This window comes from Melospiza melodia, chromosome 6 (assembly GCF_035770615.1).
Source record: "Melospiza melodia melodia isolate bMelMel2 chromosome 6, bMelMel2.pri, whole genome shotgun sequence".
Taxonomy (NCBI): domain Eukaryota; kingdom Metazoa; phylum Chordata; class Aves; order Passeriformes; family Passerellidae; genus Melospiza; species Melospiza melodia.
Window position 1 is genome coordinate 31493508 of NC_086199.1, and position 22013 is coordinate 31515520.

Below are 22013 nucleotides of genomic sequence, written 5' to 3' on the forward strand. Positions count from 1 at the left end.
TGCCATTAGCTAAAAGAATGTGGAGGAGGAGACTGATGTTTAAACTTTTTATTCCTTATTTTGTCTAGCAAGATTTGAATTTGCAAGAAACATTTTTGAAAATATTAGAAATCTGTACCTAGTGTAATAAGGAAAATGAAGAACCATATCGAAAAACTTTTCTATTTTCTCATGTGGTTTTTATAATATTTCTCCTTATACACTGTTCTCACTCTTAGTCATAAGAAAGGCAAAGTCACCACCAAAAAGATTTGATTTGGGCATTAGGTAATTAAAAAATGAATGACAGTAGGATTGATTTTAAATCATTTACATCTTTTACCTTCCACTTCAAAATTTTGTAAGTTGCCTAAAATAAGCTTTAACATCAATGCATCTACTTGTAGAGGTCACTAAGGCCAGCCACGTCTACATTACATTCATGTCATTATATAAATATTTCAGTGCAAATATTAAGATTTTATATAATGAAGTATGGATAGAAATATACAAAAGCGCCAGAAGCAATAATCAAAGAACAGCCTCTATAACCAGGGACACTATCGACAGCAACAAAATTAATTAACACTGAGCATGTTATTTATAACTAGACCATGATTCATCAGTGAAAGACTGCACTGTGATAACAGCAGAATGCACACAGTCTGCATGGCCTGTGCTCTTCCTTCTCCTCTTGGAATAACATTGCATTTCGTGGGACAGTCTTCTGCCTTTTATCCAACAGGAAGGCACGCAACAGCCCAAAATATACTGAAAATCAGAAAACCAGGAAAACAGGCAGCAACCTTGCTTAACATTAATTAAAAAACAAAATACATAAGTCTTTAGAGGAAAAGGATCACCTGTTTTATGACCAGTCTAGTAGAACCTAAGAGATGTAGTCAGGATTTAACAGCTAGTGTCTCCTTTTCTCTTTAACCTCATTCCTAATGCTGTCCAGACTGCTTTAACATATGCATTACCTCAAGTGAGAATGGTAACATTCTGTGAATGAGCAGAATCAACCTAGGCTATACTAAAGCCTTTGGCACTGAATCCCACAGCATTCTCCTGGAAAAACTGGCAGCCCATGGCTTGAACAGGTGCACTCATCACTGGGTAAATAACAGGCTGTATGACCAGGCTCAGAGCGATTATGGAGGAATTACATCCAGCTGGTGGCTTGTGACAGTGGTACTCTCCCAGGCTCAGTAGTGGGACCAGCCCTGTTAAATACATTTATAACAACCTGGAAGAGGGGATCAAGTGCACTCTCAGACAGATTACAGCAACACCAAGTTGGGCAGGAGTGTTGATCATCTGAGGGGTAACAGGGCTCTGCAGAGGGATCTGGACAGGCTGGATCCATGGGCTGAGACCAGTGGTATGGGGTTCAACAAGGCCAAGTGCCGGGTCCTGCACTTGGGTCACAGCAACCCCAGGCAGCTCTATAGGCTGGAGAAGTGTGACTGGAAAGCTGCCCAGCAGAAAATGATTTTGGCCTACTGGTTGACAGCCATGATGAAGTGATGATGATGCAGCCTGTGCCCAGGTGGCCAAGAAGGCCAATGGCATCCTGGCCTGTATCAGCAACGGTGTGGCCAGCAGGAGCAGGACAGTGATTGTCCCCCTGTACTCCACATTACTGACACTGCACCGTAAGCCCTGTGTTCAGTACTGGGCACCTCACAACAAGAAGGACATTGAGGCTCTGGAGGGAGTCCAGGAAAAGGCAAAAGAGCTGGTGAAGGGTCTGGAGTACAATTCTTGTCAGGAGCAGCTGAGGGAATTTGGGTCGTTTCGCCTGGGAAAAAAAGGGGAGACCTTTCTGCTCCTTACAACTCCCTGAAAGGTGGTACTGGCAGGGTGAGGCTTGTTCTCACAGGTAACCAGCAATAGGACAAGAGAAAATTACTAGAAGCTGTACCAGGGAAGATTTAGATTGGTTATTAGGAAAACGTTTTTCACTGAAAAGGTTGTTAAGCATCAGTACAGGCTGCCCAAGAAAGTGGTTGAGTCATCATCTCTGGAGGGTTTAAAAAATGTGTAGAAGTGGCACTTAGAGACATGATTTAGTGGTGGACTTGGCAGTGCTGGGTTAATGGTTGGACTCATAGTCGGGTTTTTTTTCAACATAACTGATTCTGTGATTCTAAATTAGTAAGTGAAAAATTGCATCCAGGACAAGTAAAATGCGTATTTGTATCTGTAGAATCACACAGTTCTGAGTCATTAAGGAATTTCCATCCTCTTCTGCAAAGGCATCCACATAAATATTTACATCCAATCATAAAAGAAATAAAGAAGTTGGTCTGACACCTAAAATTATTTGATAATTCATGTTCCAAAGATCTACAGCTATGTTGTTTCACATGTGCTGTAGCAACGTTTTCTGCTTTACTATGAGAGGAAAAGAGTGAGTGGCAGTATCTCAGCATGAGGACAGTAGCAAACAGAAAAAGATTACCTTAGTTCACACACTTGCTAAGTCTGGCATCAGTACATCCCATGTCACTATTGACAGGGTCATGTTGAACCTAAATCAGTCAACATCACATAAATTTTCAAAAGATTCAGCTGACCTTTTTCTAATTCAAATATCTCTAAATGCCTTTTAGTGCATCATGAGCTTACAGAAACTCCAAAGCCCTGCTATGCTTCTGTTAATTAAACACTATCCTTGTGATGTTTGAAGCACAATCAATTAATCTTACAGGCATAGACTGACATATACTGAACTTTACAGTCTTAGGAAAACTGGATGACTGAGCAAAGGGAATTGATCATCCATCCAGCAAATTTTCTTAGTTTTCACAAATGTCCAAGTCCTATTGCCAAGGAAAAAGACTCTGGATAGGACACAATTTTTGTATATACTCACAGTGAACTCTGAACTAAATAGGTTTTATCTTTACTGTAGCATACTGTGACTCACAAATGGGCATCAATTCATCCAAAACCTGAGGAAAGCAATATAACCATATTCATGGGGCACTGAGATGTGTTTTTCACATTTCCAGTTAGCACTTGTATAAAAATTTGAGCTGTGTCACTGACATTGCCTTGTATTCTTCTTACTTCTAAACTTAAATGACAATACTGAACGGCCTACTTGACTTCTTTTTTTAATATTATCTACTCTTTTATTTTATTTATGGCATGCCAAAGCTTCACTTGCTTCAGCTAATCACAAGCTCACTGCATTAGACATTGGACAATAAATCAGTTTAAAAAAACCCAATCCATCAGCTTTGATCCTAATTATTAAATTTTTTAAAATTCTTTATTCATTTTCCTTGGTACTTAGGAAATTTTAAGTCAGATTTAGTTCACAACCACTGGATAGTTTTTCCCATTTACAAAGCTGCTGAATATTCCTTACTTTCACAGATTTCACAAGAATTGAGAGGTGAACAGTAGTTCTGAAAATAAATTATGCCACCTATATAGACACTGTTACTTGTGAAAACATGAGGGTGTGGAAGTGTTAATAGATCACTTAAAGTATTTTAAACTTTCTTTGAATAAATTAAAGATTCAAACTATTTCTCTTTTACATTTATGCTTTGAGATGTACCCTACATGAATAGCATGTGAGCTCAAGATTAAATTACAGTGGCATCCATGAATGACTTCCCTTCAACTGTTAAAAACTTTTGCCAACTGAAAATTCTGCATTCAAAGAAGATGGTGTACTTTTAGCATTTTCATTCCACTGTCAACACTTTGGAGCACTTCAGGTTGGTATACAGGAAAGACAGAGAGAAAAATCCAACCCTATCCAATCTTTTCAGCCACTCAGTTTTACAATCTCTATCATACATCTTGTCAGTTATCTTTAGGGTTTTTCTCCTAGGCTAAAGACAATATTTTTGTGCTTTAAAATATCCCATTTTTCTGATATATGATCCAGTATTACCACATACTTTTTGAGACAGAGAGTGAGAGCTGCAAGATATTGGGAATGTGAGAGCACTAGATCTCATGAAACAGAATAATGTTTTTGGGGGTTACTTCTTCTCTAAAAAATTCACAATTTGCTTCTTTTGAAAGTTATTGAGTTTTCAACAAACATTTACACAGGACTGTCTGTCAAGATTCAAAGCTCTCACTGGTGAAAAAAATGGCCAGCTTCATTTTACATATAAAGTGAAATTGTAAGGTGGTTTTGTGCATGGGTTCCTATTTACTTCCTTTAAGTTCACTTGCCTTTTTCTACTTAGTAAATGCTTTCTACAGTTCTTCACAGCACTTCTCCCCAAATATCATGATATGATATTCATTGTCTAGAGCAGTATTCCTGATCCTCAGAGAGGTCAGGCTGGATATTAGGGTATGCATCCCCAGGGATAGAAACACTGATTTTACAGCTAGGGATGAAGACTGACTAGGACTTGGTTAACTCTTGGGATAAAGAGGGGCCTGAAAGGCAAACAGCACAGTGGAGGAGGTTTCAGAACTCAGGAGGATATGGGCTACTTTAGAACAGCTACCTCTCAACATCACTCATTTCCTTTATTTTTCAGTGTGATTCAGTACAGGACTGGCTAATTATAGCAAACTTAAAATTGCAGAGCAGAAATGATGCAAAAAAATATAAAGAGCTAGAATGTTACTAGTTACCACCTACATTTCTTTTTAATACAGTCTACATTTATTCATATTTTAACAAGTATCTGCCAAAGTGACAAGCAACATTTCACAGTCTCAACTCTGACAAATCTACATGTTAAAACTAGTCAAATTTGGAGACAGCTTTTTATTATCTTTGAAGTACTTTTTGGGAAAGACATTTTTTTAGTGTAGGGCCGTTTGCATAATGTCTGCAAGATAGTACGTGCATGTTCAATAACACGTGTGTGTCAAAATAACTGTATAAACAACCAGAAGAGGCCATAAGCATCGCAGCTTTATAAAGGCTTTCTTGAACTCAAAGTGTTCTATTACAAAACAAAAGAAAACACTCTTCATTATGTAACCTAGATCTTTTGATTGGCCTCAGTTTGGTCAGGCAAAACAAAGCCTTAGATGTCTAAGTATCTAACAAGTGGTCTGCTTAATCCACTAGAACATATTTCTGTCATTCAATCCACTTTTGCAAGTGTTTTATGCAGTTATATTACACTACTGAGGAAAAAAATAAGTTGTATTCTTTTGAAAGTTCAGAGCCTAATTAAAAGGTGGCTCATTAGCCAAATGGATTTTTGTCACATGAAATTTTTCACTGGGTTGCTAATGAACCAGATATAAATACCAGTCACTACTGCAATCCAGCAACCTCAAGGCTGCCAGTATTATTACATTTACTTTAAATATAAAATTACAACTTTGCAAGTGTGGGCCACCTAGCATATAATTCTGCTTTGGAAAGCATTCCTATTTAAATCAATCATAAGCATACGCTCTCTGTCATGCTTTGAGTTAAGCCTGCATTCAGTGCAGTTCTTGAAAAGGGTGGTTCTCCCTTTCAAGGCACACTGATAACACACGCCACTCTGAAGAACACGCTATAGGAACGTGACAGCAAAATACTATTGGTCATATTTCTGATTCATATGAAAGATACACTTCCTATTTTAAAATTTTTCATCTTCAACATGTCGATGCCAAAGGAACCAAATGAAAAGCATAACTTCATTTTATTTCTGTGCTCACAGTTCTGTTGTAACAGTAAACCTGTTATGCAAATTCTACACTCTGGCTAAAGACCTCTCAAGTTTGTCCTCCTGATCCCTACAGTAGTGTCACCAAGAAGTACAATTAGTTTCACTTGATCAATTTTCTCCTAGGATTAAAAAAAAAAAAGGGGATGCTGTATCTGTGGACTGAGGACCATAAAATCATTTTCCAAAATCCCAACATAGTCTGTTAAGTTTTATGGTTAAAAGTCAAATGAAATACCTTACTGCTGTGACACAGAGACAATGACTGAATCATACTTAAGTAGAAATGTAATGCAGAAATAGAGGTAGTTCCCAGGAGAAAGAATACAGAGTTAAATAGAGTTCAATTTTTAGAACAATGAACAATGACTACAAAGCACCAAAACATATGATGATAGTCTAGACCTAAATTCAAATGCACTTTTAATTTTTTTTTCTGAAGGAATAAATCCATTTTTTAATAGTTTGGCTAGATAAAGTTAACAACATTGCTGCAACAAAATGCTCAAACATCATTTACAATACAATTATTTGGACTCGGTTCCTAAATGAATGTTAGATGCCAAAATTAATTTACCCCAGTCTACAAAGGTGTGGATCATTCCAGGTCAGATTTGCCAGCTCTGTGTCTGTGCCTCAGACACCCCTAAGGCACTTAAAAGTGTGCCTTTTCCATTCTACACAATTTTGCATCCATCCCAAAGATCTTGTGCAATAAGGAGGTAACATTCAGCATTCCTTCCTTTCATTTGTGAAATTATCTTACAGGTAATTGCCCAGCATATTGAAAAGGGTGGCAGAGATCATTTTGTGTGAACAAGCAAAGTATGAGCTTGTTTCAAAAGGTGCAGATAGGGTGTAAGTCAGATGAAGGAGAAAAGTAATGGAAATGAAAGAGACATGATGAAGGGGTTGTGGGAGTGTTTTAAGGATGACTGCTGAGTAAGAAAGCAAAGCAGCATGCTACTATACAAGAGGATGGGTGGAAATATTTCCATGACTATACAAAGTCATGACTATTTAGATATTAGTATCATTAGATGTTGTTTTTAGCAGCCAAAGCTGCTAAAGCAGACCTGAATTCCAAGAAACCTTTCATTTGTTCCACTGGAACACCCAGCTGTCATCTCCATTTGCACATTTAACATCAATTCAATGAATTACACATAAGAGAATTCAACCCTCTGATGACAGAGTTGCAACTTACTTTACAAAGTTAATTGAACCTCCTTTTATGCTCAGTCTCACTGGCCATCCACATTATTAATGCCTCAAGCCCAGGCTATGTCACAGCCTAGCTGGTAGCCTGGAATCCCCTTTGAGGCTGTAGTCACACCTAACCCACACCAGGAAAGCTTCAGGTCCTTCCAAGCTCTGTGCCACAAGAGCGGAATGACTGCAGCCCACGGCGTGAGAGAAACTGTGCAGCAGCAGCCATGCCAAAAGGACTCTGACAGATGTATGAAGTCTGTGCAGACATATCTTAGCAACTGCAGCTCTGCAAGAATTCTTCAGACTCAGGCTTCTCTTTGAACTGCCTGAGTATCCCTGCAGTGAGGCTCATAAACTGGAAAAGCAGTGGGTGGCCAGTGTGGGCTAGACATGCCATGCAAACACACCCTACGTGACTCCTCTCATACAAAGCACCTACATTACTATAAGTGAAATACAATCATGCAGAGGGGGAAAAATAGGACTAGAAAGTCAATTTGTATGGTTAGAAATACCATGGATGATGGGGGAAAAATTCTCACTTATTTAATTTATTAAAAAAACCCCAGACTTCGGCCTGTTTTCGATAAAAAAAATTTCACTTTGAAGGAGTTACAAAAGAAAGTCTTTTCACTGTACTTAGCTGTCTCAAAGGTATCTCCTCAACAGAAGAGAGATCTCTAGCAAAGTGTCCCTCTGGAAATCTGAAATAGCTTCTAACTACAGCTCATTTTCTGCTAGCCTTTGAATAAAGCCTTTAAATTCAAAGTTCTAACAGGAAACCAAAATCTGATAGAATGGAAACAAACCTTTTGTTTTGGTTTCAAGGTGAAATGGTTTAAATGTTATCCAATCACTTTGATGAAAAGGACTTGACAAATATTCAGTGCCTGATGAGACAACAAATAGGGCTCTTTGGACTAATTAGGTCTGGCCTCTTTTACTAATCCATAGATTGGAGAAAAATTTTCAATGTGGATTAAGACTGACAAACCAAGCAACAAAATTAGAATTTTTTTCCCCATGATACAACAAAACATTCAAATGGAACATTGCCATTCATACTAAACGTAAGATGACAAGATAGAAACCTGAAAACTAACAGGTAAGAGATTTTTGAAACAAGTGAAAACCTGAAAAAGTATGCCCTAACATTTTTCTTCTCATCTTTGGATGAAAAACATCTTTCATTTTTGCCTAACTAAGTATAACTTGCATAAATAAGTATAAAAATGGAATACAAATTAATCACAAGAAAAAAAACCCATGTAAACAATTCCTGGGAATTTATATAATGCTATTCATCTTACTTATAATACTTAAAGCTATGGTTTCACTATGTATCAGATTTAAAGAATAATGTTGTAGTAAACTAGTACAAAAATTATTAGGGCCATATCCCATGAAAGAAGCATATGAAAAGAAATTGGGTTTAAAAAGCATGATAAGTAAGTACTTAGATTTTGTACAAGACTGCTCTTTTGGTCTATGCAAAAAGATGCATTGCCATCTTCTGTTCTTGGTATATTAGTTGGAGTTTATTATTCATCTGGAAAATAATTTTCAGAAGGCTGCTACTTCTGGAAAAAAAATGTTTCTTTGGGATTTTCTTTGATTAAAATTTTATTTCTATGAAAGCTGGCATTTTCCAAAAAGAAGAAGAAAATTTGAGTGGCATGACTTCGTATAACTGTCAAATACATGCTCAAGTTTAAACTGTAACGCCTATTGGAAAATGTACAAGCAAATGTATATAAATTATATTACATTATATTATGTATAGCTTTAATTATATTTTAATATTAATTTATTTAAAAACATATACTCTCAAAAATTGAGTAACTTTTATTTTAATAACTTTTTCAATATATTTTTCATACTTGAATAATATAATTTCTTAAGACAAAACAAATTTGACTGAAAAATCAGAAATTAGTGAGCATATGCTCGAGTTTACAATATATTGATAACTACATTACTGACAAAAATATATACTCTAGAGGAAAGAGAAGATAACTTCTAAATTTTAGTTGTTATTGTAAGGTGAAATGGCTCAATGCCAGCTGCTTTACAGGCCGTATACATATATGTTTTAAATAAAATTAACACAGAGAAAAACACCCCCAAAATTTTACTTTCTCCAACAAACTGAACAATGATTTAGATTTCACTTATGCAACAGTAACTATCAGACTCAAGTATATGTTAACAAAATGTTAGTTGAGGGACTACAAAACCACTGACTTCAGTGCTGCATAAATTAAAAGAAACCATTTTTTGAGTAATTGCTACAAAGATCTTCGAATGACCACTGCTGACTAATGCTCCAAATTTACCACAATATGCTTAAGAAAATTCTGCAGCTTTTAAATATGCCTGCCTTAGCAGCTGTAGTGTTCAGATTCTCTGGGCATGGAAATCAAGCTATTTGTTCTAAGTGCACAGACAATATGAATCAGATGCCATACACAAATTATGTATATGAGCTAAGTGTGATTAACATCTTAGGTCACAGAGAGCACCTGGTATTTTGCAAATAGTAACAATTAAACCAGCTGGGAGCAGGTTGGGAGCTGAGGCTGCGCCCTCCAGCCTGGCAGCTCCCAAGGCTACTAGCCTGGCTGCTGAAATATGTGAAGTGTTAGGGGGCAAAAGGATGGGAATATACAGTTTTCTACAATTTATGACTCAATAATAAGTTCATGCACTCATAGAAGGAATATCTTTTTGTTTGCCAAACTCCTCTGTAATTCAGTTTTGTTAGTTTTACTTATGTTTCTGTAATAGAAACACTGAAGCTTAGAGGACAAGAATCACTTTACTTCATTTTCTACACATAATAAGAATTATTTTCTATTCATAGATATTTGGTGGTTTTGGTGACTTAAGAGGTTCAGATTTGCAGGGGTAACAATCAATAAACAGTTCTACTCATGAGATCGGCAAACAAAATGAAAAAAACTGAAATGACTGAAAATGTTAAACACTAGAAACTCAGAACACCTTCTCCCATAAGGTTAGATTTTTCTAGAACACATTTTCCCCCTTAATTTTCCAACATATTCAAGAAAAGTGAGAGCAAACATGGTAACAGGTTGGCAAAATATTCATCACCATTAATCTTGGTAGTTTTGAACTATCCAAGTGAAAAATCATTAAAATGTGTATTGATAGCAAAGAAATGCTAAGTGACTACTTAGGAAAATTTCAGAGAGACTCATTGCATTCAGAATGCAAAAATGTCCCACATGTCTCTTCACTGTAAAAGCAAACCTTATAAGAAAAAACCATAGCACTTTCCATTTTAACACTTTCAAAATACAAATGTAAAAAAAATGCAGAAAATGACAAAGCACTGAAATCTTTATCACACAGGACATTACAAGTAGCAGTAAATAGAGAATGTTGCTCAGGTGAGGGACTGTGAATGATTTCTATTTCCTTCTTTCCTCACCTTTTGTTCTGGTAAAGATGAATTTCCTGTAGCCTTTAAAATTCCGCACATAAAACACATCCATCAGTTCTCAACATCTCACCTCTATTTTCTCTGTCCTATTTTTATCTCGCAGATCCCAGCAACAGAACAGACAAGCATGAAGAGATCTTTGAATATGGTCTAGCAAATCATAAACAGTGCAATTGAGAAGACACCATAATCAAAAAACCAAATGCAAGGGTACTCATAATTTAAGCCAGAAGAAAATTACTCTGACACACAATTAAATAAATCATTAAACCACTAGGTGCACTATTTTAATGCTATGACTCATAAATAATATTCACTACTTACAGGTATTATTCAAATGTATTATTATAGATTTATGTCACATCTAAATAATGAAATATTATTAAAATTATTTACTGGTATGGGACACCACAAACACATAAATTGTGTTTATAAAATATCAAAATATATTTTGAAGTATATTTTTAGCAGGGAGTATGCAGAATTTTAAACCACTTTTACAAGTGGGATTTGGTGCTACGTCACTTTTTCAGACAAAATACCAAAGAGTAGCTATTCGAGATTTTTAAAATTTCTAAATACATTATTAAATCATACTTACAGAGATAAATACCTGAATCTGATCTCAGTTTATATATCATCCTGATCCATCAAGAAAATTTCAGCTGAGCCATTTCTATCAACTTGTTTATAGTGGCCAACAGAATAATAAAGATTTAAGAAACAACAACTATTACATTATTCCAGTACTTTACTTCAAGAAGTTCTTTTTATACTGATGAGAAAAGAAGTCCATTTCATTACAGTAAGTTTCTTAAACTGAGTGCACAAATTGTATGCCAGAAGGAATGTTTTGGCCTTTTCTCCCCCCGTGAAACAGAAAATTGTTAATCTATGACCTGTTCAAAACATTAAGCTGTCTCTGGTTTTCCATTCCAATTTAATTCACTTGGTTTCCCCTCACTGATTGCCTTTGACTGAAGAGTCACATGTTTCAAAGAGAGAAGAAAATATAACTGTTGCTTAAGTGTGTCATGCTGAGAAGTCATTCAACTAAAACAGGAGCTATTTGTTCACAGAATCTATAGAGGCCAGTCTTCAGAGGGTCTTTTTAACTCAGAGACCATGTCTTGGACTTCCAGTCCAGCCTACATTCATTTCAAACTGCCATAAGTCTGCCTTTCAATGCAGCATTGCCTTACTTTGTGTATTCTGGTACAAAAAGATTTTGGCTTTACTGGGGTGAAGTATGAAGAATCTTTTATCATTACCATGTGTAATAAACCTCAATAGAGAAAAGAGGATGATGTCCTAGAAGGCAATCACAATATAGTGTACAATGAGTAACTGCACTGCATCTAACAGGAAAACAAAGATCCAGTAAACAGCTATCTAGTGACTGTAATTTTATTTAGACATACAATTAGCAAACTTTCCAAGATTACATATTTAGAAAGCATATGTAAACTTAACAGGAAAAATTTCAGATATATCTTGCAACTGTATCCAGAAGCAAGAGAAATCCTTATCAAAGAGGCTATCTATCTCAAAGTCCTAAGTGACAGTCAGGATAGTGGTGTTACCACTCAGAAAGCCAGTAGCTGGAAAGATCTTCAGAAATAATTAACTCTGTTTTAGCCACACTGAGTCTGTAGGTAACACAATTCCCATAGAATATTAGAGACACACTGAGCTAAAAGAAGCAAGTTCAGAGTAGAAGTTAATGGTATTTATAACAGTGAGATGGTAAGTTCAAAATTTACATAGATCCACCTTTACCAAAGAAAATTCACTTCTACTGTGAGAGTGACTAAACACTAACACAGGTTGCACAGACAGGTTGTTCAGTCATCATGCTTGAGGAAATTGAAAAATCTGCACACAGGCCCATGCAATTTGCTCTTGGTGATCCTGCCTGGCTGGACTAGATGATCTCAAGTGGTCCTTTCAGCCTAAATGATTCTGAGATTCTATGATTAATTCTCTCTTCTTTTTTGTTTTAATTCTTTTCTTACACCAGTCTCTTAATTCTTAACTCCTTTATAGCATCTTCAAAGAACATTTATTCTGAATAAGATCAGTTTTGTGAATCAACAAACTCATGTATATTACTTTCATGTGAATTACCTGTGAGAAACTATGCATCATCTTTCCATATGATCCATATGCAAACTTGCTTCATGAAGTGCATACTTACTGTGGACAGAACGCTATAGCGCTTTTAAAATGCTAATTAGCAATTCCCTGAACCACTTCAATTAGAAAAGATATTTATAAACCTTTCCCTTCCCTATAAAAGGAACATCAAAAACACTATAATGTAATCCGTCTCCTGTTATAAGAGCCTTCAAACAGTGTTTTGTTTATATGAAACTTCATTTTGCAAAACCATGGTTCAGGAACACATCATAAAGCCTTGTTATTGAATCTCTCTTGGTTGACTATTTGTCCATTTTCAGCTTAAAGAGTGAGTTAAGTTAGGAGAAGACAAAATAATATTCCAATATTACAATACCTTGATATTTATTATTTTTGCTACCTTCATTACATATCTGGAGTGAAAGGTTGCCTGTATTTTTCAATTACCAGTCTTCTGGCACTGGCACTGCAATAGATTCATTACCATGTACTTAATGATAATATATATCCAACCAAAGCCAAAACTAAAGCTTCTCACATCCTGCTACTTTAATACTGGAAATTTAAATGGATGTGTAGAACTATAGACTGTAGAACTGCCATATTGTAGAATCAGAGTGTTCTTCTTCACATGGAAGTAAGCCATGTTTACACTGCAAACAGAAATTAATGCAGGAAAACTGGGATAACCCAGTTTTAGCATGCAGTTGAAAGACCTAAGGAGTAGGGCAGCTCTTAGAGGACAGATATGAAACAGCATTTTTCCAGCCACCAAGGAGTGAACTATCAAACAAAGTATCATTTTGGGCTTTTCACTCCCTTCAAGATCTTTGAGGATTAAAATACAATCTTACACCAATTTAATAATAATACTTATTCAAGTATTTATCATAGAGTAAACAGTTCTTTATAGGTTAAACTACTTTTATACTTTGAGACTGCAAAGTTGGTCTGCCAGGGATATCCATTAGCAATTGGCACATTTCCAAATGGCAGTGTGTAATTTTTGACAACCATACAAAGCTACCAGAATGTTTGTTTTCAATTATTTCTAATGGAAAGTGAACTGCTGCCATAAAATTCTCATTGGCAGAAACAAGCAAATACAACATTCTCCATCTAATAATCAGCAGGGACAGGGATAGATGCATCTACAATTATATCCAGAATATATTGCAAATAACTCCTCGGTAAACATTTTTAACTAGTCAATTAAAGAAAATTATTTGAGAAATAACCAAAAAAACTTATATTCACCAACCTTTTCAAGCATTTAGGATTTCTTCCCTACAACAGAATAAGCATTATAATTTTGAAGACCTTAAATCCAGAACTCTACCTCACTTTTCTTTTTCTTCCTCCCTGTCTTCTCTGCATTTTCAAAATTTCATGATACTGCACACTGACTTCATGAAACCTCAGCAAGCCAGACAGATTTATAGCCACAATGTACATTGTAATGGTTAAAGTTTCTTTTGTAGACTTTCCCAACAAAACAAAAATAGAAATTATCTTGTCTCTTATCCGCCATGTTCTACTTGTTTTGTGATACTCCATAAATATTCTCTATCACAGCCAAGGTAACACTCTCTACTCAGTCTTGGAGTTCCCCTCTCTCACTTGTCCTCCATCTCTTGTTCTTCCCACTTCAGTATTAATAGCACCCACTCAAAATATCACAGTCCCTCCATATCTTCATCCAACTTGATTCTTCTTATTTCCCACTCCTGACAGCTTCTCTTTTAGCCAGTCCCAGCCAGCCTTCTGGCTTCCATTTTTCAGCTGCAACTGAGATTTTTGGGGATCAAATGATTCCCTGCAGGAGGGGTGGTCTTGCCACTTGTCCTTTCTGCCACACTTGCATGTCCTCCCTCACCCTAGCAGTGGTAATTGTCAGCCCACTGTGAGCTGTTCAGCTCACTCAACCTGCTAAAGCTACTCACCTCCCTCCTTGCTGGCTCAGTTTTCAGCTTGCTTAGTGATTTAACTCAAATTACCAAAATGCAGGAAAAACACCCAAGTTGTTGCAGAGATTGGGGGGAAAAGTGAAGAGAGGAGGCATTCAATGGAAGAAGGAAGAGAGTAAGAAGAGAATGGGCCTGTCTTTTCAGCCCCATAAGTCTCAGCCATTTTACCTGACACAAACCTTAATCTTTCAGTTCTATTCCAAGTTTGCTTTCGTTTCTTTACAGTCCTACTAACTTTGGATTTCTGTGTTTTCTGGGTATCTTCTTCCTTCACATCTACTAGATACCAAAAATGAGCATTATTCATTGGCTGGGGATAGGGTAAAATACTTCTCGTTTGCTCCCTTTCTTGCTTGCACCATTCTCCCTTGGCAGATTTTTATTCTTTTTTTCCACATTAGGAGTAAAATATATATCAGAAAGTATGGTGAATAACCCTTGCCAGTCACTGTCCTGGAAGCTGTGTCATAACCAGTGATTTTTATTTTTAAGTTTTCTGCTCTGAATCAAATTCACTTCAATAACTGCTAAAAATTACCCTCATCTTCTTTCTCTAACAGGCAATACTTAGTTTATACTATATAATAGTATATTGATGTCATTCAGTACTAAATTGATAGAATAGCTCTGCAAATCTTCTCCCTAGTTTTTTCTAGTGCTGTAGAAACTTGAGAGAGAAGCAATGACAGTAACTAAAAGGTCTCAGAAAATCTTTCCCCGAGAAAATGCATCTGTTATTCAGATGTATTGAAGATATTTTCAAAGGCCTCTCCAAGAATACAAAAGCAATACGTTATATTAGAGTAGAAAAAATTTCATACAGAAATGCAGGAATTATGCTTCTGAGGATTTAATAAATGTCATTCTATGATAAATTTTAGAGCTTGTACTTCTGGTTTTGCTGCTTGTAACTGAGCAATTTATCACTTGAAAGCACTAAGTTATTCTAAAGCTTTTTCTTAGAATTTTGATAATTCAAATAGAAATATTGCATGCAAATACAAGAATTTTGATTCCCAGTCCCACCTACAGAGAAAATTGCCAAGTAATTATTGTTGAACTATAAATTATTCCCAGTTAACTATTAACTTACTAAGATGAAAGCTGTGGCCTATTCCCATGGCCAATAGTTGCACTTCAACAAGAAGATCCAGTAAACAGTACTTTCAAATTAACTACTAATAGAACTTTGTGCATTGAAACTATTATACATGTGCCATATATGTATCTATATATCTATAAAGAAACTGAATTTGAGAAAAAATGGAAGTACAGAAGTCAGGCACTGTGCATTAGGTGCTTCAGTTTTGACTTAAGGAATATTTGCCAAATATTGAGAAAGTCTGAAGAATCATGATTCTTCACAGATGACAAGAAAAGAGAATTAAAATTATGTGTAGAGCTGTATGATGAGTCCAACTTCTAATTTAAACTAATAAATTAGAATACCTAACTAATTAATGAAATTTTCCAAATACAAAGTTACATGGGTAACAACAGCTTCCAAAAGCTTTTCAGGAAGAAGTAGTGCATACTATGACAGCAATGGAACTTTGAAAAGGTATACAAAAGGCCATTATTTTTGCCATGAAGCAAATCTTTCAACCAACCCGATTGATAAAAAGTTGACCAAAATTATCCATAATTCTTAGAGTCATTGTAGATACCACAATTTAATAACTGACTGGAATTGAAAGAAAACATTTCACAGTAACAGCCCACTGGAGACAAATCTGAAAAATAGTCTTGAACTCTCCTCTTCACACATGGGAGGAATTTGATAAGAATCAATCTGATAAGAATTAAAGGAGTGCAGGCTTATAACTGTAAATCTTAATATCATTTACATTAAGTAAAATTGGAGGCACATAATTTGTCTCACTGAACTACAGTCAGTTAGTTATAATTCATGTATATTCACAGAAGAGTGGTATTCCATCCAAATGCTCTGTCAAGATGAACGATTCCACTCCTGGCTCAGATGGAAATGGAAGTCATTATCCCAGATCCAGAGACAATCTACGGCATTATATATGCCAGAAAAATAGGGAATTTTTCCTTAAAGTCACAGATTTTTCTGACACACCAGTAATAACACTAGCATGCAATCATACTTGAAAAAAAATCCCACAAAACAAAACAATAACAAAAAAGAACCTTGTGATATTTTCTGTCTGTATTAATGTTGCCAGGTAAATGTAAACAAGAACTAAAATTGGGCTTGTTTGCTTTTCTTCTCTTCACAAAGATGTTTCTGCTTAATAGCCAGGATTTTCAGCCAACAGATGCCATTAGTATGTATGTGTGTTGTTTTGTTTCTTGTAAAACCATTGTGGGTTAAGCCCAGTAGGAAAATAAGCACCACACACACTCATTCCCTTCCTCCTCCCTTTCCCCACGTGGCATGGGGGAAGAGGCATGGAAAAACCCCAACAAATGGGAGTCAAGATAACAAACAAAAATTTTGTTTAATAAGTGAAAGATAAGTAGAAAAAGAGGGAAGAAAAAAATGAAACAAGTGATGCTACAGCAATCACTCACCGCCTCCCATGGGTAGACTGAAGCCCTGCCAGGTCCCAGGCAAAAGATAGCTAACCCCTCTGAAGCCCCCTCTTTGCACTTTTATTCCTGAGCATGACGTTATGTGGCAGGGAATTTCTCTTTAGTTAGTCTGGGTCATCTGTCTGCTTGTGTCACCTCCCAGCCCATTGTGCAGCCCCTGGTCTATTCACTGGGGGGATGCAGAGCGAGAAACAGAGAAGGGATTGATGCTGTGCAAACACTGCTCAGCACAAGCTAGAACATCCCTGTGTTATTGAGGCTGATTTCATCACAAATCTAAAACACTGCTCCATACAACCTGCTGTATTGAAAATTAACCCTATCCCAGCCAAAGACAGTACAAGAGTACAGCATAATAGGTACAGTTCCACATCCTACAATTCTAAATGATACAATAAGTTAAAAAAACCTAATGTAAAACAGAGAGAAAAAGATTTTCTGTGCTACTTTATTCTTTAAAGGGGTGAAATTGCTGGTTTTGTCAGCTAAAGCAGCTCACCAAAAGGTACAATGAGTACAAGACGTAATGAGAGGGGTAGGACAGCACAGCACAACAACAACAAGAAAGGAATGAAAGAAGAGCGTAGCACCCACCTTTTCAGCCTTGTCAACTCACCAAACAACACCTTAAATTTGATTTAGTCTTGAGTGGAACGAGCACAACTTCTAGAAGTATCAGGCATAAATGCAAACCTCATAGGCAGTACTAAACACCCTCTGGCTAAGGTAATGGTTCACATCCCTACACACCTCCCATTTTGGAATCCCCCTTTTGTGTCACTTTGCCAGCCCCCCTGTAAGACAGAGGGACCAGTCTGAGCCACACCTAAATCACTGCAGAATTAGGTCCTACAGCCTTCCCTCTCCTTAAGTTAAAAATGAAGAGTATAGATGCTGATGATCTAGCTAACAAAAATAATTATGCATTTTTACACAGTATATCTTTATAAATAAACCCATGCACTCAAATACATTGTAACAGGACTCCTGCATGCAATCATTTTAAAAACAAGCCTTTTCTTACAGAATTTACACCAACCTTGTAGCTAAATGGTCAAAGCACCAGTCCTATACTTTAAGGCACTGTAGAAAATATTCAGAAAATATTCTATCAGTTCAGCCAAACAAGCAAAAGGAGCATATTGGAGAATAAATGTTACCATAACACTTTGAAAGACTAGAACACAGCACAGGAAAAGCAGTAAAATAAGCATGTGAGCTTTTTTCATTTCATACAGAAAGATTTTCCCTTAACTTTGGCTAAGAGGTCATTCAGTAACAAGACCGAAAATAAGTTGTCAAAAAAATCTATCTTGAAACATTTTATAGCTGTAACCCAGTCTGTAAGTAGTAAAAAATAGTTTTTTAAGTAACACAGTATTTATTATTACTAGCTAGTATTAAAAAAACCCAAAGCAAACAAACCCAGAAAACCCTCCAAGACTTTCATGCTTGGTTGATTCTATTAGTTTAAAAATATGTGAAATAGGACTGACCTGGACAGAAACTCTGCTGTGTCCGAGTAGTTAATTTTTCTTGCACAGCACACTTTTCAAAATGTCCTGCAGTTGCATTCTGATGTAGGCCCCGCTGTCTGCTGGCAGATCCCAATTCTCCAGGATCAGAAAACTTCCGATAAAACGGTGGCTCCAAATCACTGAAAGAGAAGTTTATAGCCCCGTGCCTTCCATGGCCATAGTCACTGAGCATGGGTTTGTCCTCGGTGCTCTGCGTTGGCAGCGGGAGGATCCGGTGGTGCAGCTGCGGGCTGGGCAGTCTCGGAGATAACGGAGAAGGAATAGGTGACATTTGTTTTTGTGTATTAGATAGCGGATATGAATTACTAAAAACATTACTCACTGCTGCTAATGGGGGTGAATGCAGCCTTTTCTCTTCCAGTTTAAGATTATTACTCGTCTGAGGAATATCAGGACTTTCATTTACAGGCAAGTTCAAAAATAAATGCTTGCTGTTTCCCCGGGATACCGTGGTCCTTTTCTCATATGGTGAGCCTGGCAGGTTTTTGTCTACTCTTGTAATTTGTTGCAGTCTCTTCCATTCTGCAGCTTCATCTAAACTGTCGCTCCGGATAACTTTCAGAAGAGCTTTATTAACTGCTCCCACAAGGTTGCATGACTCATCAGTAATGTGCACTCTCTCTGCTTTGTACTGCAAACCAGAGCCGTCTTCCTCCTTTTCCTGCAGCACACTGTTATTAGAGTCTCCAGTAGCTTCATCTACAGAGTACACATCACTTCTTGATATAACCTCGTTATGTGCTCTTGTGAGAACAGGAGAAATGGTTTTGTTATCTCTGTGAGAGTCAGGCAAAGACTCTGCAGGGGGGTTGGTAACTTTTTTAATACAAGTGTCAAAATCCTGGACTTCAGCAAGAACTGTGATTCCTGGTTTCTCCTTGCATACTGGCTCAGCATACTTGCTACTTTTCAAGACTTCAGCAGCTGCAGATTTACTTAATATCTCAAGTTTGTTAGACAGACTGTAGTGAGATGAATTCACCAAAGTGGTCCTCTGTTGTACCTTGGTAACTTCAGGAATGCATTCTCCATTATCCACTGCAACAACATCAATGATGTCTTTTGAGCTAGAACTTGGTAAGTCAGCATCCAATTTCACAGCTTTGTTACTCTTAAGAAAATATCTGTCTTCTATCCACCTCTCTGGTTGTATTCTATTGTCTACTGGTAAATTATCCTTACCTTTTACTGTTAGCCAGCTGGAAGGAGAAAAGGAGTTGGGATAATTCCTGGTAGAAAGTCTTGTGGAGACCATCTTATTTTTCCGTTGCATGTCTTGTGTACTCAGTAAAAAGAGATGTTCATGTAACTTTTTTCCCTCTTTGCGATGTCTGATCTCCTCAGAGCTCTCTTTCCTTCTGTATTTCCTCATTTTTTTGTGATTCAAATTGTCTCTCTTTGTAGAATCCAGTAGTAACTCCTGCTGATGTGTAAGAATGGAGTAATTACCACCTTTAAGTTTCGGGACTCCGGAAACATCCGGTCGCCTTTCCTCCTGATGTCCTGCCTTTAGGTCCGGAATATGATCAGAACTCAAAGCACTGGATAGCAGGTTTTCCTTTTCAGCAGTCAGTTTGTACATTTCATTGAGAAGGTCTTTTGTGGTAGTTTGCTTGAAAATAATAACTCCACAGTCTTTATATGGGCGTTCTCTCAGGGCCATGTCTAACCTCTCCCTCACTTGATAGCAGCCACAGAAACTCTCACCCGTTCTATCCAGAGTTCCAGAGCCCATGTAAGTAAATCCTGTGACCTCCCCCTTTGGATGATAGAAGCTGATGTAACAAAGCTCTGTAATGGGTTTGTGCAACAGGAGGATGGTATGTGTGCCTTCCATTATGCTTGCCAAATTAGTCATTCATTTAAATTATGTTCTAAGTGTTCCAAAGCTTGGATGACATAGCATGTGAGGCAGGGAATGGACGGAAGGCATCTGACTAATCTTCAACAATAATATTGTCTGCTGGAAAAAATAAAGAGAAGCCTGTCAAACTTGATTATGGCAAATTTAATATGACAAATAACAAACCAGTAGAAGCACAATCTTCTCTCAGTATTTTCTGATACAAATCTTTTACCTTGAAAATATGACACAAAAACAATGACATTGCTAACACTCACAGTTGGAGTCATAATCTTTTTATATCTCTCATACATCACTCCCCTGTCTCCAGGGTTCTCAGTCAATGCTCTTCCATCAGGTAACAAGATGGTCACTAAAACATCCATTTCAAAGAGACCTTACTTTTCAATGGTGGAATCTCTTGCCTTCTCTCTGTTAAAAGTTAACTTGCTGTTGAACATTTACTAAAAAGAACCATTCAAGCATGCTTGTTGCGTTTTTACTCAGCACAAGAACCAGCATAAGACCATCACAATGTAATTAAGTCTCACTGCTTTATTTATAAAGAAAACATTTAGACAATAAAAAAGTTTGAATATTTTCTTCTTGTACTATTTTGTGGAACTGCTAAGACATCAAGAAAAATTGGAATAACAAAAAAAAATATAGGTTCTGCTGTGTGCTGGACATTTTTTCCAGAAGGATATTGTATTTTGAGACACAGTATTGAAAGCTTTGCTGAGGTCCAAAAATTTACAAGTTTTGTATCAGTTTTTATTATGCAGACTTAGATATAATTTTATAATGATGTCCATAAATTATTATAAGTAATTAGTGAAGACCAACTGTAAGAATCAAGCACCCAAAATATCTTCTCAATAAGCAGTCATTTATTGTAGTAATTTAATTGCATCTGTTTATAATGTTCTCTAAACAGTTTCAGACTCTCCATTTACTTTGAGTAGTATCATTCTTCGTGCCAGGGAAATTCTTTAAATGTACACAAAATCCCTAAAGACTGAGGAGATATCTGTCTTTAGTAACAGGTCAGAACAATGAGAGCTCATACAGCTCCATTAGAGCTGTATGAGCTCCTTAATTGTGCTCACTAGGAGTTAACAGTTGAGTGGCATAATTCAGAAAACTGTTCAAGTATAGAAAGTGGTAGGAAATCTGCAAAATATTTAGTCACTACTTTTCTTGAAGACTGACTCAGTAGCTAGAGACCCAGACATTATGATCAAATTTACTATCCTCAAATGACATCTATGATACCACCAGGTTCAAGTCATCCCTATTCTGTAGAGCACATTATTTTTGGTAACATTTTTGGTTTGGGTTGGGGTTCTTTCTGTGACAAAAGATGATACATGTAAATAAGAGAATTAGCTAGCCCTTGTCTCGGCTGCACAGATTTGCTATGCCCCTCCCAAAAACCAAGCAGCTCCTCCAATCTAATCGGAGTTCTGAATCGTTACATTACTGAAACAAGACCTACAGCTCTCTTTGAATCATATTGCAAAAACGATTAAATTTAAAAGCTCTTTTTTAGGTAGAAATATACAAATTTACCAAGCTTTCTTTTTTTTTTTTTTTGTAAACGGTTATTATCTTTGAGCAACAAACTTATGCCAGTTTGAACCT

At 36.6% G+C, this 22013-nt stretch overlaps 1 protein-coding gene across 4 annotated transcripts in view; it reads right to left on the reverse strand.

Annotated features, from left to right (window-relative positions):
- FMN1 (formin 1) overlaps positions 1-22013 on the reverse strand; it is a 172817-nt gene that overhangs the window by 141664 nt on the left and 9140 nt on the right. For 2 of the 4 annotated variants that reach the window (XM_063160501.1, XM_063160498.1), the window contains exon 2: positions 18485-20486. In XM_063160501.1, coding sequence (XP_063016571.1) covers positions 18485-20384 — 1900 coding nt within the window. In that variant the 5' untranslated portion in view covers positions 20385-20486. Of the gene's footprint in view, positions 1-18484; positions 20490-22013 lie in introns of all 4 variants that reach the window. The other 2 variants (XM_063160502.1, XM_063160500.1) reach the window with 2 other exon arrangements.